At 51.3% G+C, this 22,983-nt stretch overlaps 2 protein-coding genes across 2 annotated transcripts; both read left to right on the top strand.

Annotated features, from left to right (window-relative positions):
* Positions 1-318: 318 nt before the first annotated feature.
* On the top strand, positions 319-741 carry LOC137150725 (ribonuclease-like). Its single transcript, XM_067544713.1, has one exon. It carries the CDS (start codon positions 319-321, stop codon positions 739-741), a length of 423 nt encoding a protein of 140 aa, XP_067400814.1.
* A 15,201-nt stretch (positions 742-15,942) lies between these two features.
* LOC137150719 (ribonuclease-like) lies at positions 15,943-16,377 on the top strand. The gene has a single exon (XM_067544699.1). It carries the CDS (start codon positions 15,943-15,945, stop codon positions 16,375-16,377), a length of 435 nt encoding a protein of 144 aa, XP_067400800.1.
* The last annotated feature ends 6,606 nt before the right edge of the window (positions 16,378-22,983 follow it).

Raw genomic sequence — 22,983 nt, 5'->3', positions numbered from 1 at the left:
GAACAGAGCCGTGTGGAGCAGAAATGGCCGGGCTTCTTACCGGGAAGCACCGTGAGCTAGTGGTTGCATCAGAGGGGCTGGGAGCCGGGACTCCTGGGTTCTAGCCCCACCTCGGATAGAGGCCAGGGATCAGTGATGGCAGCTGGGCTCGGTGCAGCCCCTCACACAATGGGGAAGGAATAATGGGAGGGGCTTTGGGGGGATAACGGGGTAGGAGAGGGAAGGTGCCATGGAGGGAGCCGGTCCCTGCCTCGCACTGTCTCCATCCATCCCCCTCTTCTGTGCCCGCGGCAGGACGATCCAGCGACACACACAGCCATGGCTGCGAGGGGACCCCGCCCTGCCATCCTGCTGCTGCTGGCTGCCTGCCTGGCCCTGGCCAGCGGACAGAAGTGGAACCCCCTGCATGACCTGTTCAAGAAAAATCACTTGGACAATCCCAAGACCCTGGCCATCAACAACAACGCCTACTGCAACAAGATGATGTGGGACCGGGTGTTGTACTGGACGTTCAGCAACACCTTCATTGACGACACCATCGACAACATCAACAAAGTCTGCACCACGGACGGGACGGCTGCCGGGGTCAACAAGCAAGAGAGCAAAAATCCCTTCAAAATCACCGTCTGCACGTTTAACCCCTGGAGCCTCTCCTACACCGGTGTCAGCTCCACCGCGAAAATTGTCATCACCTGCTGGGACGGGCTGGCTGTGTTCTTCGTCAAGAGCGTTTCAGCCTAACCCTGAGCGCGGAGGGCAGGCAGGGAACTTGCCTCTTCCTCTAATCCCGCTCTGTCCCTCCCACACCCGCCACCGCCCCCGGCTCCTCACCCGCCTCAGAACACCGGTCATATCGGTCAGCTGTTTCCTCCCCTAGTGCCCTTCCTACAGCATAGCCGCCCCTTCCCCGCCCTTCACCCTCTGCCCCCATAGCGCCGTCTGCCCACGGCCAGCTCAAACTCCGTTCATTCATTCAGAAATATCCCCCCAGTCTCACCGGTCGTGTTACGTGTCATTTGTCACTGTACTCTTCCCCGTATTTGATCCTTTGTCATTCTCTGTGTGCCCTCAACTCAATAAACCTGATACCTGCAAAGCAATGGCTGGCTGGTTGTGTGAGGTGGGGGGGCTTCAAGGGCAGAATACACTGAGCACGTCACGCGGGAAACGGGCTGTTGTTCTCTTCGTCCATTGAGATGCTCTGTGCTGTGAAACCCTCTCGCAAACTATTTCCCCAGCTTTGGGAACAGAACCAAGGAGTCCTGACTTCCACCTCTGGCCCTGCTGTCACCCACCACACCCCACTGCCCAGCAAGAGCTGGGAATTAAACCTGGGACTGCTGAATCTTCACCTGCTCTGCTCTAACCCCCTGAAACCACTCCCCTGCCAGGATCAGGATTAGAAACCAGGAGTCCCGATTCCCAGCCTCCCCTTCTCTAAGCCACAACACCCCACTCCCCTCTGAGAGCAGAGGAAAGAACCCAGGAGGTCTATGTCTTCATCCACCCTGGTCTAACTCACTGGACCTCACGCCCCTCCCATGGACAGGCTGACAAACTGGGAGTCCTGATTCTCCTTCTCCTGTCCACTAACCCCTAGACCCCTCTCCCATCCCAAAACTGGCACTGACACAACCGGTACAAACCTTCATGCTTCAGGGCAGGAGCCAGTCACTAACGGAGGAAGGTCAGGAAGAAACTTTGCCTCTGAGCAAGTTTTTCCATTATTCCCCTCTTGGGGGAGAGACGGGGGAATTCCTTCCCCTAAAGCAGCTGGGACTGGCTAATGTCAGAGACTGAGCTGGAGGGACCCTGATCTCTGTCCCCCCCAAAATCATTGCTGGAGGTTGGGTTGGTCCAGCTGGGACCCCCCGATCCCTCCACAAGAGGAACTGTTGAGATTAGTCTCATGGGGGATTTGAACCTTTGATCCAGGCCCCACTTGGTACCAACTGGCAGAGGGGATCCATGAAGGTCTACCAGGAGCCCCTCGAGTGGACAGGTGCCTAGCAATTCACTAAAGCGTGGCAGGTGAGGTTTGCACCTAGAGCCAATATCCCCCAGCTCATCAGAATCACTGTGGAACATGCAGATAGATAACATTTGAGAAGTTAGGTGTGCGTGTTGAAAATGACTCTCTCCAGGCAGGGATCCAGGAGGTGACATATCTTGGACAGGTCCCTTTCAGGCAGGAGGGAACAGACACTGGTCTGCTGGTCTGGTCATTGCGTGCCCCCCAACAGGTCCATTTCCATTCTGAGCCGGGTGCTGATGAAGAGATTGCAAAACCTACAAAAGAGGACGGTCCAGGAAAAAACACCAGCGGAGGGTAGAGGATGGCTGTCCTCTGCATGAGGAAAGATCTGGGGTTCAAATAAACAACCGGGATCCTACACAAAAGAGGCAACCAGCCAGCGTGGCTTGTGTCATGAACAGAAGATTGCAGCCAAGCCTGGCTGGGAAACACTGGTAGGACGTTGCTCTGAAAGTATCGAGTTCGGTAAGTCTCGGTTCTAGAAGGTGGGTTGTGATTTTATTTTCACTGTAATCCTTTGTTTCCTGACACAGCGACTTGCTGCCAGTTGAATCTCTGTGCTTTGTTCAGTAAACTATGTACCTGCCTAAGGGCTGGGAGCTAAGCAGAGCAGAAACTGGAGTTGAAACTAGTAAGCTGGGTGTACGCTGGCGACTCAGCCCAGCAGGGGCATCGAGACCCTTCCTCGGCCAAGGCTCTGAGGAAGGCCACAGCGCCTTGCTACATACACCCCACTCATGTCCAGCTCCCGGTCTCCAGGGTTGACCTGCGCCTCTTCCCCTAGGCGTGACAGGGTATCGGTGTTGGCATGGTCCCTACCTGTGCCGTTTTGGATGATGAATGCGAAGGGCTGCAGGGCGAGGTCCTAGCACATCACTCAGGCGTTGGTCTCTTTCATTTGTTCCAGACAGCAGAGGAGTGCAAGGTCTGTGATGACTATGAAGGGACAACCGAGGAGGTAGTATCTCAGCACTGCCAGCTCCCGCTTTATGACCAGCGCCTCCTTCTCCATGGTTGCATGCTTCTGTTCCCGGGGAAATAGCTTGTGACTTATGTACAGAATGGGGTGTTCTTCCCCCTCGATGTTCTGGGCAAGAAGAGCCCCCAGCCCTTCGACCAAGGCGTCCAATTGAACCAGGAAGGTACGATTAAAATTGGGGCTTTCGTTAGTGTTGGAGGCACAGTACAATTTGAGATGCTTGACCACTGTCCTGACTAACTGCTTAACTCTTCAGGATTACTGAATATGAGATATTGTAGTTAATTTTAGGCTTTGTATCTAACTAGTATCTTTATAGAAAACCTTGCACATTAAAGCTTATTGTTCTGGAAATCGGGCATCCCAGGTCTCACTTGTATCCACACTGATCTCAAAGTCTCCAGGATCAACAGTTAGTAGATCTTTCGTTAGTAGGTCTTTCGTTAGTAGGTCTGTCAGAAGCGCAGCAAAAGTGACAAAGTTGGGCACGAACTGCTGATAGCAACCGGCCAAGCCCAGGAACTTCCTCACCTGCTTTTTGGTGGTGGGTCGAGGGTATTCCTGCAGGGCTTGCATCTTCCCGATCAAGGGTCGCAGGTTCCTGGGCCCAGGATGTACCCAAACTAGGTGGTTAATCGCCATCCTGTGCAGCACTTTTGGGGAACGCAGTGAACCCAGCATCACGCAGCGTCCTCAGGATGACTGCCACCTGATTCAGGTGATCACTCCATTGGCGACTGTACACTATGACATCATCTAGGTAGGTCACAGCGTAGTTCACATGGATCCCCATGAGCTAGTCCATCAGTCGTTGGAACCTCGCAGCTGCCCCATGGAGTCCAAAGGGCATCCTCACAAATTGGTATTGTCCACCTGGGGGCTCGGGTCCGGTTGGAGCGTCTGGATTCTCAGCGGCCAAGAAGTCCTCTATCAGTCACACGGCTCCGGTCAGGGTTAGGGTTAGGGTTAGGCTGAATTTTAAAGAGACCCTATTGAGGGCGCAGGAACAAACCATCCCGATGTGCAGAAAGAATAGCAAATATGGTAGGTATCCAGCTTGGCTTAACAAAGATGTCCTTGGCGAACTTAAACACAAAAAAGAAGCTTACAAGAAGTGGAAACTTGGTCAGATGACTAGGGAGGATTATATAAACACTGCTCGAACGTGCAGGAATGAAATCAGGAAGGCCAAAGCACAATTGGAGTTGCAGCTAGCAAGGGATGTGAAGGGGAACAAGAAGGGTTTCTACAGGTATGTTGCCAACAAGAGGAAGATTAGGGAAAGTGTGGGCCCCTCACAGAATGAGGGAGGCGACCTAGTGACAGAGGATGTGGAGAAAGCTGAGGTACTCAATGCCTTTTTTGCCTCTGTCTTCACAGACAAGATCAGCTCCCAGACTGCTGCACTGGGCGGCACAGAATGCAAAGGAGGCGAGCATCCTTCAGTGCTGAAGGAACAGGTCCAAGACTATTTAGAAGGATTGGACATACACAAGTCCATGGGGCCGGATGCAATGCACCCGAGGGTGCTGAGGGAGTTGGCTGAGGTGATTTCAGAGCCATTGGATGAATGGACTATAAAATGGATAGAGAACTGGCTAGATCATCGGGCTCAACAGGTAGTGATCAACGGCTCCATGTCTAGCTGGCAACCGGTCACAAGTGGAGTGCCCCAGGGGTCGGTCCTGGGGCCGGTTTTGTTCAACATCTTTATTAATGATCTGGAGGATGGAGTAGATTGCACCCTCAGCAAGTTTGCAGATGACACTAAGTTGGGGGGAGTGGTAGATACCCTGGAAGGTAGGGATAGGATACAGAGTGACCTAGACAAATTGGAGGATTGGGCCAAAAGAAATCTAATGAGGTTCAACAAAGAAAAGTGCAGAGTCCTCCACTTAGGAAGGAAGAATCTTATGCACAGCTATAGACTGGGGACCGACGAGCTGGGCAGCAGTTCTGCAGAAAAGGACCTGGGGGTAACAGTGGATAAGAAGCTGGATATGAGTCAGCAGTGTGCCCTGGTTGTCAAGAAGGCTAATAGCATATTGGGCTGCATTAGGAGGAGCATTGCCAGCAGGTCACGGGAAGTGATTATTCCCCTCTATTCATCATTGGTGAGGCTGCATTTGGAGTATTGTGTCCAGTTTTGGGCCCCGCACTACAGGAAGGATGTGGACTAGTTGGAGAGAGTCCAGCGGAGGGCAACAAAAATGATTAGGGGGCTGGAGCACATGATTTATGAGGAGAGGCTAAGGGAACTGGGCTTGTTTAGTCTGCAAAAGTGAAGAATGAGGGGGGATTTGATAGCAGCCTTTAACTACCTGAAAGGGGGTTCCAGGGAGGATGGGGCTAGGCTGTTCTCAGTGGTGGCAGATGACAGATGTTGGAAAAATATTCCAAATGAGGTTCATTTACCCTGCACTAGATAAAAAAGAGATCTAAGCAGGTATTTGGGCAGTCTCCAAGTTTTATTTCTTCAGAGGTCGGACACTTCCCAGCAAGGGATCAGTGTGCGACCTCGAAGGCATGCTCTCTTGCATATTTATACAAACATAAACATAAACATAAAATTACATATGCATAAATTCTTAATGCTCATTAGTACACTCAAATTATTATTATAATTGCTATTGGCTTTACACTTTCTACATCTTCTAACTATAAACATATGCATAATATAAAAGATAAGGGCAGAAGATTTCAACATATCTATCAAAATTGTCTAGTCTATTTCCCAAGACTGAAGAGAAAGCAAAAATTACTTAAGGCTGACTCCTCATTTCTCCTGTTAATCTCTCTCTCTGACCTTGGCAGAATAAGCACCATAAACAAAGAAAAGAGGAGGGGGTGGGTGATTTCAACAGAAAGCAGAACACTAAAAACAACTAAAATGGAGTAACTGTGGTCAAGCAAACAATTATTTTCTTTCAATCTCCCCTTTGAGCCATACTGTATCAACAGTTTGGCTCACTAAAAAAGCTTGATCTACTCTTTGTTTAAGTGCAACAATGTCAACCTGAGTCAACATTTGCAGGGCAGGAGTGCTGGGTTTTACAAATCGGGTAAAAGCAGAACACACAAAGGGCAAATTACCTAAGAATTGAAAAAAACAACATCCAAAAATACAAATTACAACAAACAAAAAAATATAAAAAAATAAAAACTTAAGCCATTGCATATTTGGTAACCATGCAGTTAACCAACCCCACAAATCAAATTTACCATCAGACTGCTTGATTTTTTCTGCTAAATGGTGGAGATCAGCTAGACGTTTTTTCAATCAATGAACTGTGGTCTGATAAATTAAAGCAACACATTCCTTGGAATTCTTGGCATCCATGATTATAACAAAGCAAAAAATAATCTATTGCAAACTGATTTTGCAGGGTGGCATGGCGAATGTCTTGTAAATCCTCAGCCATGGCTTGAATCAAAGTGGATATTAAATTAATAGATTTTACCAAGGCACATGCCACCTTGGATATTTCTTTGTAATTAATAACAGTAAGTCCGGGGACACCCACTAAGGATGTAGCTAGGGAAATGGCCTCAGCTTTAGAAAGCAAATCAACTGAATCATCACAGTCAGGACCCAACTGCTGCGGGGTACGCTGTAGGAATGGTTAGGGGGCAACTCTGCCTATAGCACAAGGACCCCCAGTGGCGTTGGCAGGAACATAAGTATAAGCAGCTAAACCACAAAATAAAAACCACCCTTTTGGTAAATAAAGGGAAGTGGTAAAATAACTACTATAACTAACACTACTACATTCTAATTCTTTAGTAGTGGTCACATTAACACACTTCTTAGTACAATTAACAAATTGAATACAGTCATGGGCTCGAGTTAAATTATGTAACTGAAAGGTGAGTCGATGGGCATTGGTCCACTGTGGCTGGGGCTTAAAAATGGATCCCCACCGGGGTAGGTCCCCCCACTATCCAGGTAGAATTATTGTAGCCTGCCAATTGGGTATAGGCATGAATATTGGAAAAATTACAGGCTACCCCAATGAAACAAGTGGTCAAAGATGACCCCACATTGTCTCCCCCCATCATACAAAAGGCAGTGGAATTTAAAGCAGTACGAGCCATTTCTACCCCCCAATTGTTATGGGATGGATGGATCTGGCTTTGATAAGGGGTATCTGGGGTGGAGTCTGGGGTGGAGCTCCCATGCCCTGTAATCAGCCAGAAAAAACGAAGGCTGAAAACCAGAGGGGAGGCAAAGGTCTCAAAAACCTGGACTTTCACCATTTTCTCTATTCTCCAGCCCAAAAATGAAATGTCAATAATAAGCCCACTGATCACACAAACAAACAAAAAATCTCCGTAGTATTTTAGCTCAATAAACATATTCTAGGTTAGTTCAGTAAATAGAGCAATAGTCCATTCATTAGAGTCTGGCTGTCGGGTTAGCTTCAAAGGTGGTACCTCAGCCGGGGAACTGTCATCATATACTGCTGGCTTCACTTGGGAATGGTGGATCCAGGCGGACTTCTCTGCAACTTTTACTGCTGTATGGGTAGTTAGCAGCACCTGGAATGGTCCTTCCCACACTGGTGTTAGGGGAGTGGAACGTCTGGAAGTCTTTATCCACACGCGGTCACCAGGTTGGTAAGGGTGCACTTCACAATCCAGGGGAACTGGCTGGAGTAGAGCTCCTGCTTTCTGTAAAAGTAAAAAACACTTACGCAAGGATTTCACATACTCATATAATTGGAAATCCCCTCCCATAAGAGTTCTAGTGAGAAACTGAAATGGCTTTGCCATTGCAGGGGGATGTCCAAACAACATTTCATATGGGCTAAGACCAATATCTTTCCTTGGCCTATTTCTTAATTGAAACAAAACAATAGGTAGGACCTGGGGCCACTTTAATTGTGATTCACGGCAAAGTTTTCCCAATAGGGTTTTTATTTCCCGGTTTACCCTTTCCACCTGTCCCGAACTTTGTGGATGGTATGGGGTGTGTAGTTTCCTGGTAATTCCAAAAGCTGCATACACCTCATTCAGGGTTTCTTCAGTGAAATGGCTGCCTTGGTCAGAGTTAACCACTTGAGGGAGCCTGAACCCAGGGATGATCTCCTTTAACAAAAAATTTCTTACAACAATTGCAGTTGCTTTTCTGGCAGGAGTAGCTTCAACCCAGTGGGTTAACTGATCAACAATCACCAGCACATAGATCTTTCTGGGATACTGCATTAAAGGCTTGGCAAGTGGGGCAGGATTGAGTTACCCTTTTTGCTACCTGATGGACTCCAGGAGAAAACCATGTACGCAGGATGGTATCTGCGATGGCCGCTGCCCCATAGTGCCCCTGGCTATGAATCTGCTGGCACATGGGTCTTAACAAAAGAAAAGGTAAAATGGGCTTACCTTGGGGAGTCCACCATAATCCCTCCTTTTCCACTGCCTCATAAAGCCTTACCCACCGGGCTTTCTCTTCTGCAGTTATGGCATTTGATATTTCCTTCTCTTGCAACCCTGGCATGAACACTGGAGCACACACACTCAGGGGCCGTGGCTGCAGAGCTGCTTCCTTGGCTGCATAGTCAGCTTGTCTATTCCCTTGGCTGATGTCATCCGTAGCATTGGTGTGAGCCGCACAGTGCATGACTGCAATTTCTCTGGGTAACATAATGGCATCCAGCACGTCTTCAACCTGTTTGGCGTTAGCAATTTTACTCCACATAGAAGTGAGAAACCCTCGCTGCTTCCATAAGGCTCCTACAGCATGGCAAATTCCAAAGGCATATTTAGAGTCAGTATAAATATTGACATCTAAATCCTTGCTTAACTCACACGCCTTAGCTAGTGCTACTAGCTCTGCTGCCTGGGCGCTGAGTACCGTTGGTAGTGGTTCTGCCCACAGCACTACGAATAGGGAGGTCACTGCTGCTCCGGTATATCGGTGACCCTCTCGCATAAATGAAGAGCCATCTGTAAATAAAATCCGGTCTGGATTAGAAAGAGGTACATCTGTTAAATCTGCCCGTGGCTGCTCAACCACATCTACTACCTTGCAGCAATCATGGGGCTCTTCTATCAGGTCAGGTTCTGGTAATAGTGTCGCTGGATTTAATATGGAACACCTCTGAAGGGTGATGTTTTCTGCTGCCAGTAAAATCACTTCATACTGGGCAATTCGTTGGTGGGAGAAAGCTTGGGTCTTCTCTCGTGTCATAAGGGCTTCCACCTCATGAGGCACAAATACAGTCAAAGGATAGCCCAACACATGATCTTTACTCTTTGTAATCATCTCAGCTGTGGCTGCAACAGCTCTTAAACAACCCACAGCCCCTTTGGCTACTGGATCTAGCTGGGCAGAGTAGTAAGCTACAGGTCGTCTTCTGGGTCCAAAATTCTGGGTTAGGACTCCGGAGGCCACCCCCCTTCGTTCGTGCACAAACAGCTGGAATGGCTTTCTATAATCAGGGAGTCCCAAGGCTGGAGCTTCACTTAACACATGCTTTAGCTCATGAATAGTTAATTTCAACTCACCAGTCTCTTCAAGAGGCTCTGGGTGCATCTAGCCAGTTGTTCCCCTTTTTTGTAGTTGTGATTTGAATTGTCCCTACCAAGTGCTGCACTTTACACTGGTCTTTATTGAATTCATCTTGTTGAACAGAGACTAGTTCTCCGATTTGTCATGGTTGTTTTGAATTCGAATCCGGTCCTCCAAAGGCGTGATATGCACTTGACAAACGCATGCTGGCTTTTCCTTCTATCCTTCTTTAGAATCAGGGCCATCTAGTCTAACGCCATCTAATTTCTTATTTCAGGATCACTCTTTCCCAAATAACCTTCCACCTTCACAACCAATTCCTCCATGTTGGTGGGACTCCCGTCTAAAATGGTTTTGCCGTGGTTACTTCCTCCAGGCAGAAGAAGCTACCAGAGAACAAGGACCAGCAAGAACCTCCCAAGTGAAACTAGGACATCAGCTAGTTCAGCAGCTTTTAAGAATACAATGAAAAGTGAGTCCTGGCCTCCCAATCTACATGGTAATTATAGCTGGTGGCCGCAACCCCAGCTTAAGGGCTCAATTAATCAGACCTTCTGGGAATGCTCATGGCAAGAACAACCTCCCACGGTCATGTAGCAGCTGCCAGCCTTCAGACACTCCCACCGTGGGATGGGCACAAATGTAATCAGAGATAGAGATGGGTGTGTACAGGCATGGATAAACAGAGGGCGGTTTCTGGCCCAGTGTAGTCATCGTGCCAGAACAACCACCTGTGTGGATTCAGCATAGCCAGGCGTTGGAGCAGTAGGGTTCATTTCCCTCCGCTGATGCCAATAAGCTCCATCAGTATATGAGCATCTTTCGCCTGGTAATCACTGCCCAAAAAATTAAAAACTCAAAGCTCTTTTTTGGTGTGTGTCCCATCTCTCCACGTATCGTATTTGGGCTCGTGTGTGAGTCAGTCTTGTGCGCTTCATGTTTTGCCTTGTGCGGGTTTGCATCCTGTGTATTTGAATCCCTTGCTTGTGTGACTCTTGTGTGTCTCAGGTTTGTGTTTCTTGTGCGTGTGTGTTTTGCTCCTATGTCCCGCTTCCTCGGGCGCATCTGGCAGGCCTCGTTTTCCTTGGACGTCTTTGTGTCTCTTGCTGATGCGCTTGTGTTGTGCGTCGTTGTGCCCCTCACTTGTGTCAGTCAGAGCCCTGTCTGCATGTGTTTGTGTCTCGTGCCCCTTAGTTCTGCATTGTTCAGAGTGTCTCTTTCCACACACCACCTTCCTTTCCTTGCCTGGAGCTGATGGGGGAGCCTGCTACAACTGCAAACCAATCTGTTCCCTTTCAAAACTCCAGACATAGTTCCTGACCGAATGACACCACGCAGCTGTAAACGTCTCCCTCTCTCGTTCCTTTTGTCCTTCCCCATCTCCCTCGCTCTCCTCCATTAAAATTCCAAGGGCACCTTTCTGCCCCTCACAAATAGGGCAGACACCCAGTGGGAGCTCGTCTTCCTTCAGAGAATCACTCTTATCTGGCAAGAATAGAATAACACATTTCTTAGATGCCAGGACGTGGCACGTGTGTCATCACATCGCTCCCATGTTGTGGCATTCTGCTGACAGCAAATGCCTGTTGCTAGCCCAGTCTGTCATGTGTTGGTTGTGGCAATTAGATGCTGTGAGTTCAAGACTGGAGGTGTTTGATCAAGTAGCTTAGAATCATAGACTCATAGAATCATAGAGATGGAAGGGACCTAAGGAGGTATCTAGTCCAACCCCCTGTTCAAAGCAGAACTAACCTCAGCTAAATCATCCCAGCCAGGGATTTGTCAAGCCGCAGCTAAAAAACCTCTAAGGATGGACATTCCACCACCTCCCTAGGTAACCCATTCCAGTGCTTCATCACCCTCCTAGTGAAAAGCATTTTTCCTAATGTCCAACCTAGACCTCCCCAACTGCAACTTGAGACCGTTGCTCCTTGTTCTATCATCTGCCACCACCAAGAACAGCCTAGCTCCATCCTCCCTGGAACCCCCTTTCAGGTAGTTAAAGGCTGCTATCAAATCCCCCCTCATTCTTCTCTTCTGCAGACTAAACAAGGCTAGTTCCCTCAGCCTCTCCTCATAAGTCTTGTGCTCCAGCCCCCTAATCATTTTGGTTGCTCTCCAACTTGTCCACATCCTTTTTGTAGTGGGGAGCCCAAAACTGGACACAATACTCCAAATGCGGCGTCACCAGAGCCAAATAGAGGGGAATAATCACTTCCTGTGACCTGCTGGCAATGCTCCTACTAATGCAGCCCAATATGCCATTAGCCTGCTTGACAACCAGGGCACACTGCTGACTCATATCCAGCTTCTTATCCACTGTAACCCCCAGGTCCTTTTCTGCAGAACTGCTGCCTAGCTCGTCAGTCCCCAGTCTGTAGCTGTGCATGGGATCCTTCCATCCTAAGTGGAGGACTCTGCACTTGTCCTTGTTGAACCTCACCAGATTTCTTTTGGCCCAATCCTCCAATTTGTCTAGGTCACTCTGTATCCTATCCCTACCTTCCAGGGTATCTACCACTCCCCCCAACTTAGTGTCATCTGCAAACTTGCTGAGGGTGCAATCTACTCCATCCTCTAGATCATTAATGAAGATGTTGAACAAAACCTGAACCAGGATCGACCCGTGGGGCACTCTGCTTGTGACCAGCTGCCAGCTAGACATGGACCCATTGATCACTACCCGTTGAGCCCGATGATCTAGCCAGCTCTGTATCCATTTTATAGTCCATTCATCCAACAAATACTTCTTTAACTTGCTGATAAGAATACTGTGGGAGACTGCATCAAAAGCATTGCTAAAGTCAAGGTATATCATGTGCACTGCTTTCCCCACATCCACAGAGCCAGTCACCTCTTCATAGAAAGCAATCAGGTTGGTCAGGCATGACTTTCCCTTGGTGAATCTGTGTTGACTGTTCCTGATCACCTTCCTCTCTTCCAAGTGCCTTAAATTGGATTCTTTGAGGACCTGCTCCATGATTTTTCCAGGGATTGACTTGAGGCTGACCGGTCTGTAGTTCCCTGGATCCTCTTTCCTCCCTTTCTTGAAGATGGGCACTATATCTGCCTTTTTCCAATCATCAGGGACCTCCCCCTGTTGCCACGAGCTTTCAAAGATAATAGCCAATGGCTCTGAAATCACATCAGTCAACTCCCTCAGCACCCTCGGGTGCATTGCATCCAACCCCATGGACTTGTGTCCAATCTTTCTAAATAGTCTTGAACCCGTTCCTTCAGCACTGCGGGATGTTCACCTCCTTCCCATTCTGTGCTGCCCAGTACAGCAGCCTGGGAGCTGACCTTGTCTGTGAAGACAGAGGCAAAAAAGACATTGTGTACCTCAGCTTTCTCCACATCCTCTGTCACTAGGTTGCCTCCCCCATTCTGGAAGGGGCCTACACTTTCCCTGACCTTCCTCTTGTTGGCAACATACCTGTAGAAACCCTTCTTGTTCCCCTTCACGTCCCTTGCCAGCTGCAACTCCAATTGTGTTTTGGCCTTCCTGATTTCATTCCTGCATGTTCGAGCAGTATTTTTATAATCCTCCCTAGTCATCTGACCAAGCTTCCACTTCTTGTAAGCTGCTTTTTTGTGTTTAAGTTCACCAAAGACTTCTTTGTTAAGCCAAGCTGGATGCCTACCATATTTGCTATTCTTTCTGCACATCGGGATGGTTTGTTCCTGTGCCCTCAATGAAGTTTCTTTAAAATACAGCCAGCTCTCTTGGGTTCCTTTGCCTCTCATGTTAGCCTCCCAGGGGATCCTGCCGATCAGCTCCCTGAGGGAGTCAAAGTCCGCTTTTCTGAAGTCCATGGTCCGTATCCTGCTGTTCTCCTGTCTTCCTTTTGTCAGGATCCTGAACTCAACCATCCCTTCGCGTCATGACAGCACTTCAGGGGTATGTGTGATCTGTCCGCCACCTTCAAATCACTAAAGGGATTTAGACAACCAGGCCCCTTGCTAATTTTCACGGAGTCCAATTTCTTTAGTCCCTTTGCAAGGGGTTGCGCTTTAGGACTGAAAGGCAGCAGCAGAAGAGTTGTGCGTGGTGGGGAGCTGTTGTAAGAAGTGGGCCTACAAATTTCCCCCGGCATTGAGCTCAGCTGTGAAGAGTAAATGTTTTACCCAATGTCCAGTCACAAATAACCGGAAAAGGTGCGAACCGTGGCTAATTAAATGAGCCTGAACAAACAGGTGCCCTGGTATCACGCAAGGACTGTCTTCGATTTGTGCCTGGTAAACGAGAGAAGTGCGGGGCTGGGAAAAACGGGTGTGTGGGGAAATAGGCCGAACTGGGGAACTGGACAATGGCGGTGGGGCTATTCCACCCAACGCCCCCTTTCGAGGTCCTAAAGGGGCGAGTTTAGGAAAAAAATTGAAATGCAACAATTACTAACCAAGGGGAAGGAGAAGGAGCGAGTTTTACCATCCTGGCTGCCACCTTGGCCACCTTCAGGAAACACAGAATCCATCATGACACCACTGGGCCGCCTTCATCCTAATCCCGAGACACATCCGGCCCAGATCGGGCCAAAGAGAGGGGGACCCAGCTGGTACGGATACCTCCACCGGCTATACTCCAGCCCCCACCTGGTATGGTGCTGAGTCTCAGAACCTGGTCAAGGCCCCGGAGAGCGAGGAGGGTCCCGGGCTCAGGCCCACGCCTGAACATCTGAGTCAATCCACCCAGCCCCTGAGACATGGTGCTCCAGGTTTCTTTTTCCATCTTCCTCCTCTCCACCTTATTTGTGTCTCTTTCCTAGCCCTCTCCTTTTCCCTTCTGGCTAATGAGACTCTGGCTGAGCCAGACAACACGGGATATTTTGCAGCACTGCTGTAAAGCAGTAACCGAAGGGGCAGTTAAAAGCAATGCCCTGCACGGGTCCCAGTCTACCAGGTCTCGGAGGGGTTGATCAGGACAGGCACAGGCTCTGTGTTTCTTCAGCAGTGAGGTTGCAAACGGGTGTCAGCACCAGAGAAAGAATCTGCATTTTCTCGCCTGGACTTTAACAACCACAGCTCCAGCTAATTCTTCCTTTCCGCCAAAAGGACAGTTGTTGCCTCTCTGACTTTTACGACACTTTGGGATGGGGGCAGGTGGGTTCTTTCTAAAACCCTCTCTCCAACTACAGGGAAGAAGAGAAGTTATTTAAGAAACCCACCTGACCTGAGCACATTTCAAATGCAGAGCGGTAGCAGGTTTCCCGTCTTTTCTGTCTCTTTAATAAACGGATTGCTACCGGTGCCTGGGCCATGCCACTCGGCAGACCAACATCTGTGGGTACCAAACCCCCTAGGACAGCAAGGAGCTCCAGGTCGACACTGAGGGTCGTGGGCAGAGCAGAGCACAGGGAGCCAGGGGCTGGGATAGCAGGTGGCGATACATCAGGATTGTGGGGCACCGGTAGAGCCGTGCATTTCCAGGCTAGGACTGGATTAGGAAGGTGCCAGGGGGATCAGGATTCAGGGTGCATCTACACATCAAATGAAGGTGTGCCTGCAGCAGGATAATTGGGTCAAAGACAGCTACACTAGCTTTCATCTAGCTCGCACGGGTAACAGCAGCAGTGGGGACATGGTGGCATGGACTGCAGCACGGGCTGTCAACCACAGCAGTTACCCAGGGTCCCTGGCAGGCTGGCACTGGGGAAGCTACCCAAGGGTTAACTCTGCACCCCCAATTCTTACCTACAACAGAAAGAAAAAAGCTGGGACGTCTCTGCCACCCACACTGCAATCAGACCTTCACTCACTGGCTGGACACACCCTTAGATGTTTATTTCGAGGCCAGGTCTCTGGCAGGACTGGTGCTGGGTGTTCCCTGCCCCTGCCCAGCCCGCTGGGTCACTGCTCATAATTGCCCGATATGGAGAAATCGTCCTTACCCAATAGTTTAATTGCCTGATATCAGGCATTCGTCCTTCCTCAGTTGTTTACTAGGTTTGCCCTCCCACTCCTGTCTCTCCACGTCCGGCGGGGCTCTATATAACACGCTGCAGGACAGAAGGAGCATCAGAGTGAGGTGCAGCTCCCACGACAGCGAAGGAACGAGGACTTGGGTGAGTTGCGGGAGGCTCCAGCAGCCGGGAGGGAGGAGAGAACAGAGCTGTGTGGAGCAGAAATGGCCGGGCTTCTTACCGGGAGGCAGCGTGAGCTAGTGGTTGCAGCAGAGGGGCTGAGAGCCGGGACTCCTGGGTTCTAGCCCCACCTCGGGATAGAGGCCAGGGATCAGTGATGGCAGCTGGGCTTGGGGCAGCCCCTCACACAATGCGGCAGGAATAATGGGAGAGGCTTTGGGGGGATACTGGGGTAGGAGAGGGAAGGTGCCATGGAGGGAGCCGGTCCCCGCCTCGCACTGTCTCCATCCATCTCCCTCTTCTGTGCCCGCGGCAGGACAATCCAGTGACACACACAGCCATGGCTGCAAGGGGACCCCGCCCTGCCATCCTGCTACTGCTGGCCGCCTGCCTGGCCCTGGCCAGTGGCGACCTGTGGAACCCCCTGCATGACCTGTTCCGGAAAAATCACTTGGACAATCCCAAGACCGTGGCCACCAACGACAACGCCTACTGCAACAAGATGATGTGGGACCGGGTGATGTACTGGAAGTTCAGCAACACCTTCATCCACGAAAGCGTCGGTTTAGGCCCAAGCAGCGACAACATCAACACTGTCTGCACCGGGGACGGGACGGCTGTCGGGCCCAACACGCAAGAGAGCAAGAACCCCTTCAAGATCACCGTCTGCACGTTTAACCCCTGGAGCCTCTCCTACACCGGTGTCAGCTCCACCGCGAAAATTGTCATCCTCTGCTTGGACGGGCAGGCCGTGCTCTTCGTCAAGAGCGTTTAGGAACCAGCCTGAGCACAGAGGGCAGGCAGGGGAACTTGCCTCTTCCTCTAATCCCGCTCTGTCCCTTCCACACCCACCACCGCCCCCGGCTCCTCACCCGCCTCTGAACACCGGTCATATCGGTCAGGTGTTTCCTCCCCTAGCGCCCTTCCCACAGCATAGCCGCCACTTCCCCGCCCTTCACCCTCTGCCCCCATAGCGCCGTCTGCCCACTGCCAGCTCAAACTCTGTACCTTCATTAAGAAATATTCCCCCAGTCTCACTCTTCATCATACATGTCATTTGTCGCTGTTCTCTGCCCCGTTTCTGAATGTTTGTCTTTTTCTGCGTGGCCTCAACTCAATAAAACCTGATACCTGCAAAGCAATGGCTGGCTGGTTGTTTGAGTTTGGGGGATAGCAAAGGCAGAATACTCTGAGCACGTCACACGTGTGCTGGAAACGGGTTGTTGTTGTCATCCATTGAGATTCTCAGTGCTTTCAAGCCCTCTTGCAAACTATTTCTCCTGCATTGGGAACAGAACCCAGGAGTCCTGACTTCCACCTCTGGCCCTGCTGTCACCCTCTACACCCCACTGCCCATCAAGAGCTGGGAATTAAACCTGGGACTGCTGAATCTTCACCTGCTCTGTTCTAACCCACTGGAAACTACTCCCCTCCCAGGATCAGGATTAGAAACCAGGAGTCCCGATTCCCAGCGTCCCCTGCTCTAACCCACAACACCTCACTCCCCTCTGAGAGCAGAGGAAAGAACCCAGGAGTCCTACATCTTCATCCACCCTGGTTTAACTTCCTAGACCTCACACACCTTCCATGGACAGGCTTACAAACCGGGAGTCCTGATTCTCCTTTCCTCTAACCTCCTAGATCCCTCTACCAACCCAAAACTGGAACTGACACAACTGGTACAAACCTGCATGCTTCAGGGCAGGAGCCAGTCACTAACGGAGGAAGGTCAGGAAGAAACTTTGCCTCTGAGCAAGTTTTTCCATTATTCCCCGCTTGGGGGAGACACGAGGGAATTCCTTCCCCGAAAGCAGCTGGGACTTGCTAATGTCAGAGAGTGAGCTGGAAGGACCCTGATGTGTGTCTCAAACAAAATCATTGCTGAAGGTTGGGTTGGTCCAGCTGGGACCCCCGATCCCTCCACAAGAGGAACTGTTGAGATTAGTCTCAGGTGGGATTTGAACCTTTCATCCAGGCCCCACTTGGTATCAATTGGCAGAGGGGATCCATGAAGGTCTGCCAGGAGCCCCTCGGGTGGACAGGGGCCTAGTAATTCACTAAAGCGTGGCATGTGAGGTCTGCACCTAGAGCCAGTATCCCCCTGCTCATCAGAATCACTGTGGAACGTGCGGATAGATAACATTTGAGAAGTTTGGTGTGTGTGTTGAAAATGATGCTCTCCAGGCAGGGATCCAGGAGGTGACCTATCTTGGACAGGTCCCTTTCAGGCAGGAGGGAACAGATACTGGTCTGCCTCTCTGGTCATTGCGTGCCCCCCAACAGGTCCATTTCCATTCTGAGCCGGGTGCTGATGAAGAGATTGCAAAACCTACAAAAGAGGCGGATCCAGTAAAAAACAACCAGTGGGGGGTAGGGGATGGCTACCCTCTGCATGAGGAAAGATCAGGGGTTCAAATGAACAACCGGGATCCTACACAAAAGAGGCAACCAGCCAGCGTGATTTGTCTCATGAACAGAAGATCGCAGCCAAGCCTGGCTGGGAAACACTGGTAGGACGTTGCTCTGCAAGTATCGAGTTAGATAAGTCTCAGCTCTAGAACGTGGCTTGTGATTTTATTTTCAATGTAACGCTTTGTTTCCTGACACGGCGAATTGCTGCTAGTTGAATCTCTGCGCTTTGTTCAGTAAACTGTGTACCTGCCTAAGGGCTGGGAGCTAAGCAGAGCAGAAACTGGAAGTGAAACTAGTAAGCTGGGTGTACGCTGGCGACTCAGCAGGGGTGTTGAGACCCTTCCTCAGCCCACAGAGCCTTCCTTCACACACCCCACTCATGTCCAGCTCCCAGTCTCCGGGGTTGACCTACGCCCCTTCCACTAGGCGTGACAGGGCATCGGTGTTGGCATGGCATGGCCTGTGCGGTACTGGATGCTGAACGCGAAGGGCTGCAGGGCGAGGTCCCAGCACATCACTCGGGCGTTGGTCTCTTTCTTTTGTTGCAGACAGAGGAGGGGTACGTGGGCCGTGATGACTATGAAGGGAGGTAGTATCTCGGCACCGCCAGCACCCACTTTATGACCAGCGCCTCCTTTCTGGGGTTTGCGGTCAGCCCAGCATCATGCAGCGTCCTCAGGACGGCTGCCAGTTGTTGCTCTGTGTTCTTGGGGAACCAGGGCGCAAAACCCCTTCTCTCTGGTTCACCTGAATCCCCCCCGAGCCTCTGCTTGAACCAGCAACCAAAAGCAATGAAGAGGCAGTGGGAGACACACCTAAACCCCTCCCAACAAGGGTGATACAACTCCCCTAGCCTCATCTACATCAAAGATGGAAGAAGAATTAGCATAGCAAATGGAGAACCAAGCTCCAAAGCAGGGACTGCACTGAACTCTGGGATTGGCAAAGCGGGGACGCACGGCATGCTGGGAGATCTCTGCTCCTGATGTAAATGAACCCAGCCCTGCACACACCCAGCTCCGCAGTTATCATCAGACCAGTCTAGTTCTTGATCTGCAGAACACTGACTCTGCCGGGCTGCATTGTGAGCTCCCCCAAGGAACACGGCCCAGAGCCAGGAGTGAGCAGCTCCTATTGTCCAGCACAAAGAAAACCCCTCTGGGATACGTCCTTGAGTCATTGTTTACCCATAAACAAACCTGGTGTCTACAAAAACCCCCACCCAAGTTCAAACCCTGGTCTGATGCCTGGATCCAAATGCAGCATCAGATCCACTGGGACTTCACCTCTTCCTGACGGATCGTGTCGGGGGCTCTGCCTGGCCCAAGTGCTCCGGACCCTAAGCTGAGCAGCCTGAATGCTGGGAACCTCTGAGCCACACGGAGTGGTGAGACCCCTCCCCCCTTCTTCACTCAACACTATCTCTCTCTCCCTCAGTCCAGGGATAACTTTCTACTTTTGTATTCAACCCTAGGCTCGCTTCTCCAATACCCCACCTGTAACTGTGTAGTATTGTAAGTGTGATTGTTTTTCTCTCCTTGTATATTACTATTAGTATCGTAAGTTTTATATACCTGGCAATAAACGAACTGTTATAATCACACTGGATGCGAGTCTCTTTCTCCAAACTTCATTTACTCTTTTGTGTTTTTGGCTTCCCTATCTTGCTCTGCAGCAACGCTTCTTTTACCTAAATCAAAGATCCTTGGAGTGCCCAGAAATCCTGTGGGGTTTGCTCCTCAAGGGGGTTACTGCTAGAACAATTGTAGAGTGACAGGGGGTGGAGGGGGGCAGCTGAGAAGTGCTGCTCTGCCTAGCCTACGGAGTCCAGGGGCAAATAAGGGTGACAGCTGAAAAGTGCTGTTTGGACCCAGCCTGCTCAGAAGTGCGCTCTATTCTGGTGTGGTGCAAAGGGGCATACAAGGGTGGCCGATGAAAGTGCTGTGTCACCAGCCTGCTGAGTGCAGGGACATGTAAGGGGTCAGCTGGGAGCGCTGATAGCCCGGTCCGCTCAGACGCACTTGGTTCATCGCGAATGTGTGTGTGTATCTGTGGGGGGTTTATTTCAACCTGGGGCTGGAGGAAGCCAGCCCTGGAAACCTTAGGTCCTGCAGGATAGCACCATTGGGAGGGGACGTGTAGCCATGTGAACACACCGGTAACACACGCAGTACATGAATAGAATCAGCCTCCCCCCCCTTCCAGGAAGGTAACCCTAATAAATGCACATACCCCAAGGTGACGGGCAAATCTGGTAACACTTTATTCCTTTGATCAATCCATTGGTGACTGTACACTACAACATCATCCAGGTAGGCCACAGCGCAGTTCACAGGGGGCCCCAGGAGCTAGTCCATCAGCCGTTGGAACGTCACAGCTGCCCCATGGAGTCCGAAGGGCATCCTCACGAATTGGTATTGTCCACCTGGGGCTCGGGTCCGGTTGGAGCGTCTGGATTCTCAGCGGTCAAGAATTCCTCCATCAGTCACACGGCTCCGGTCAGAGTGGTGGGGTGACGCCTCATCACCCACCTCCTCCCCCGGGCGGGTAGGATGTGTAAAAACTGTAGCAGCACGACTTGTCCCGCCAAGGCGGGCGCGGAGTCCTGCTCTGGCTGGAGCCAGCGCCAGCAGGCATCCTTGAGATCCTGGGCCACAGCCCGAGGATGGGCTGCACGGAGGGTACACCTTCCCCCGGAACCGGCTCTGGAAGGTTACGCGCTTGCTGTCTAGTGTGTCCAGGATGGCGACCTTCCAGCCCGATTGTCCCGCGCCTCATTGTGCCGCCTGGGTATTTCCCATCAGATGGGGGCCAAAAAGATGGCCCACTGGTCTGGGGCCCAACCTGCGATGGAGGCCACACCTTCGAAAGTCGTCAAAAAGGCCTCGGGGTCTTCGATGGGTCCCAGCTTCGCAAGGCGAAGTGGTAGCGGGGCTGAGACTGTGGGTCGGCCACGGGGGTTATCTATCCCAGCTGGTCTGGGCCTGAAGAGACCCAGCTGCTGCACATACTGCCGTGGCAGCTCCTGTTGCTGGGCCCCCAGGTCCTGGATCAATCGTTGTTCTTGAGCTCCCAGCATTTGGAGCACTGTTGCTCTTGCTGTTGCTGTTGGTGGTCAGCCCACCCACCACTTCATGAGTTTCTTGAACTCCATGGTCCCGTTTGCCCCCGGCTTTTAGTGGCCGATGGATCATCCTAGGGGAAAGTCCCCCCCTTTCATCAGTCCCCCGCTTGCTACACTGGAGAAGATCTGCTTCTTGGATGTAGCGAATCCAGGCCCATTGAAAATGTCCGGCGGGTCAGGGGCCGGACGTTCCAAGGAGACGCTCAGGGGTTGGCGTGTGTCTACCACTAACTTGCGGAGGGATAGCAGGGAAGTGCTTGTTACCTCTCTAAGTTTTACGACACTTTGGGATGGGGGCAGGCGGGTTCTTTCTAAAACCCTCTCTCCTACTACAGGGAAGAAGAGAAGTTATTTAAGAAACCCACCTGACCTGAGCACATTTCAAATGCAGAGCAGTAGCAGGTTTCCCATCTTTTCTGTGTCTTGAATAAACGGATTGCTACCGGTGCATGGGCCATGCCACTCGGCAGACCGACGTCTGTGGGTACCAAACCTGCTAGGACAGGAGGGAGCTCCAAATCGACACGGAGGGCCATGGGCAGAGCAGGGCACGGGGTGCTTGGGGCTGGGATAGCAGGAGGCGATACAGTAGGATTGCAAGGCATCGGCAGAGCTGTGCGTTTCCAGGCTAAGACTGGATTAGGAGAGTGCCAGGCGGATCAGGATTCAGGGTGCATCTACACATCAAATGAAGGTGTGGCTGCAGCAGGCTAACTAGGTCTAAGATAGCTACACCAGCTTTCATCTAGCTCGCACGGGTAACAGCAGCAGTGGGGACATGGTGGCATGGACTGCAGCGCGGGCTGGCAACCAGGGCCCCACGTGGTGGTGGAGAAGGGTACAATTTACCGGGGCTCAGAGGCTCTGGGGCACCCGGCCTTGGTTGCACCCCCCATTACCACGAGGAAAAAAATTGTCATGCCTCATGAGCCTGTATGTATGGGATGAATGACTGTGGTATGTGTGTGGGATGGGGCCAGTGTTACGAGTTTGTACCGGGCCTGAAAAAATTATGCTTTGGCCCTGCTGGCAACCAGACCATGTGCCCAGGGTCCCTGGCAGGCTAGTCCTGGGGCAGCTACCCCAGGGTGAACTCTGCCGCCCTCCCATTGTGACCCACAACAGAAAAAATAAAGTTGGGATGTCTCTGCCACCCACGCTGCAATCGCACCTTCACTCCCTAGCTGGACACACCCTTAGATGTTTGTTTGGAGGCCAGGTCTCTGGCAGGACTGGTGCTGGGTGTTCCCCACCCCTGCCCAGCCTGCTGGGTCACTGCTCTTAATTGCCCGATATGGGGAAATCGTCCTTACCCAATAGTTTAATTGCCTGATATCAGGCATTCGTCCTTCCCCAGTTGTTTACTAGATTTGCTCTCCCACTCCTCCGCCTCCGCGTCCGGCGGGGCTCTATATAACACGCTGCAGGACGGAAGGACGAGCAGAGTGAGGAGCAGCTCCTACGACAGCGAAGGAACAAGGACTTGGGTGAGTTGCGGGAGACTCCAGCAGCCGGGAGGGAGGAGAGAAGAGAGCCGTGTGGAGCAGAAATGGCCGGGCTTCTTACCAGGAGGCAGCGTGAGCTCGTGGTTGCAGCAGAGGGGCTGGGAGCGGGGACTCCTGGGTTCTATCCCCACCTCAGGAGAGAGGCCAGGGTTCAGTGATGGCAGCTGGGCTCGGGGCAGCCCCTCACACAATGGGGCAGGAATAATGGGAAGGGCTTTGGGGGGATAACGGAGTGGGAGAGGGAAGGTGCCATGGAGGGAGCCGGTCCCTGCCTTGCACTGTCTCCATCCATCTCCCTCTTCTGTGCCCACGGCAGGACGATCCAGCGAAACACACAGCC

This window comes from Emydura macquarii, unplaced genomic scaffold (assembly GCF_026122565.2).
Source record: "Emydura macquarii macquarii isolate MOO-44397 ecotype Brisbane River unplaced genomic scaffold, CSIRO-AGI_Emac_v2 contig_196, whole genome shotgun sequence".
NCBI classification, from domain to species: Eukaryota; Metazoa; Chordata; order Testudines; family Chelidae; genus Emydura; species Emydura macquarii.
Note: the sequence above shows the minus strand (reverse complement) of the source record. Positions and strands in the feature narration are given on the sequence as shown.

Coding starts and splice junctions, on each gene's coding strand:
- LOC137150725 (XM_067544713.1), top strand. CDS start 319: ATGGCTGCGAGGGGACCCCGCCCTGCCATCCTGCTGCTGCTGGCTGCC.
- LOC137150719 (XM_067544699.1), top strand. CDS start 15,943: ATGGCTGCAAGGGGACCCCGCCCTGCCATCCTGCTACTGCTGGCCGCC.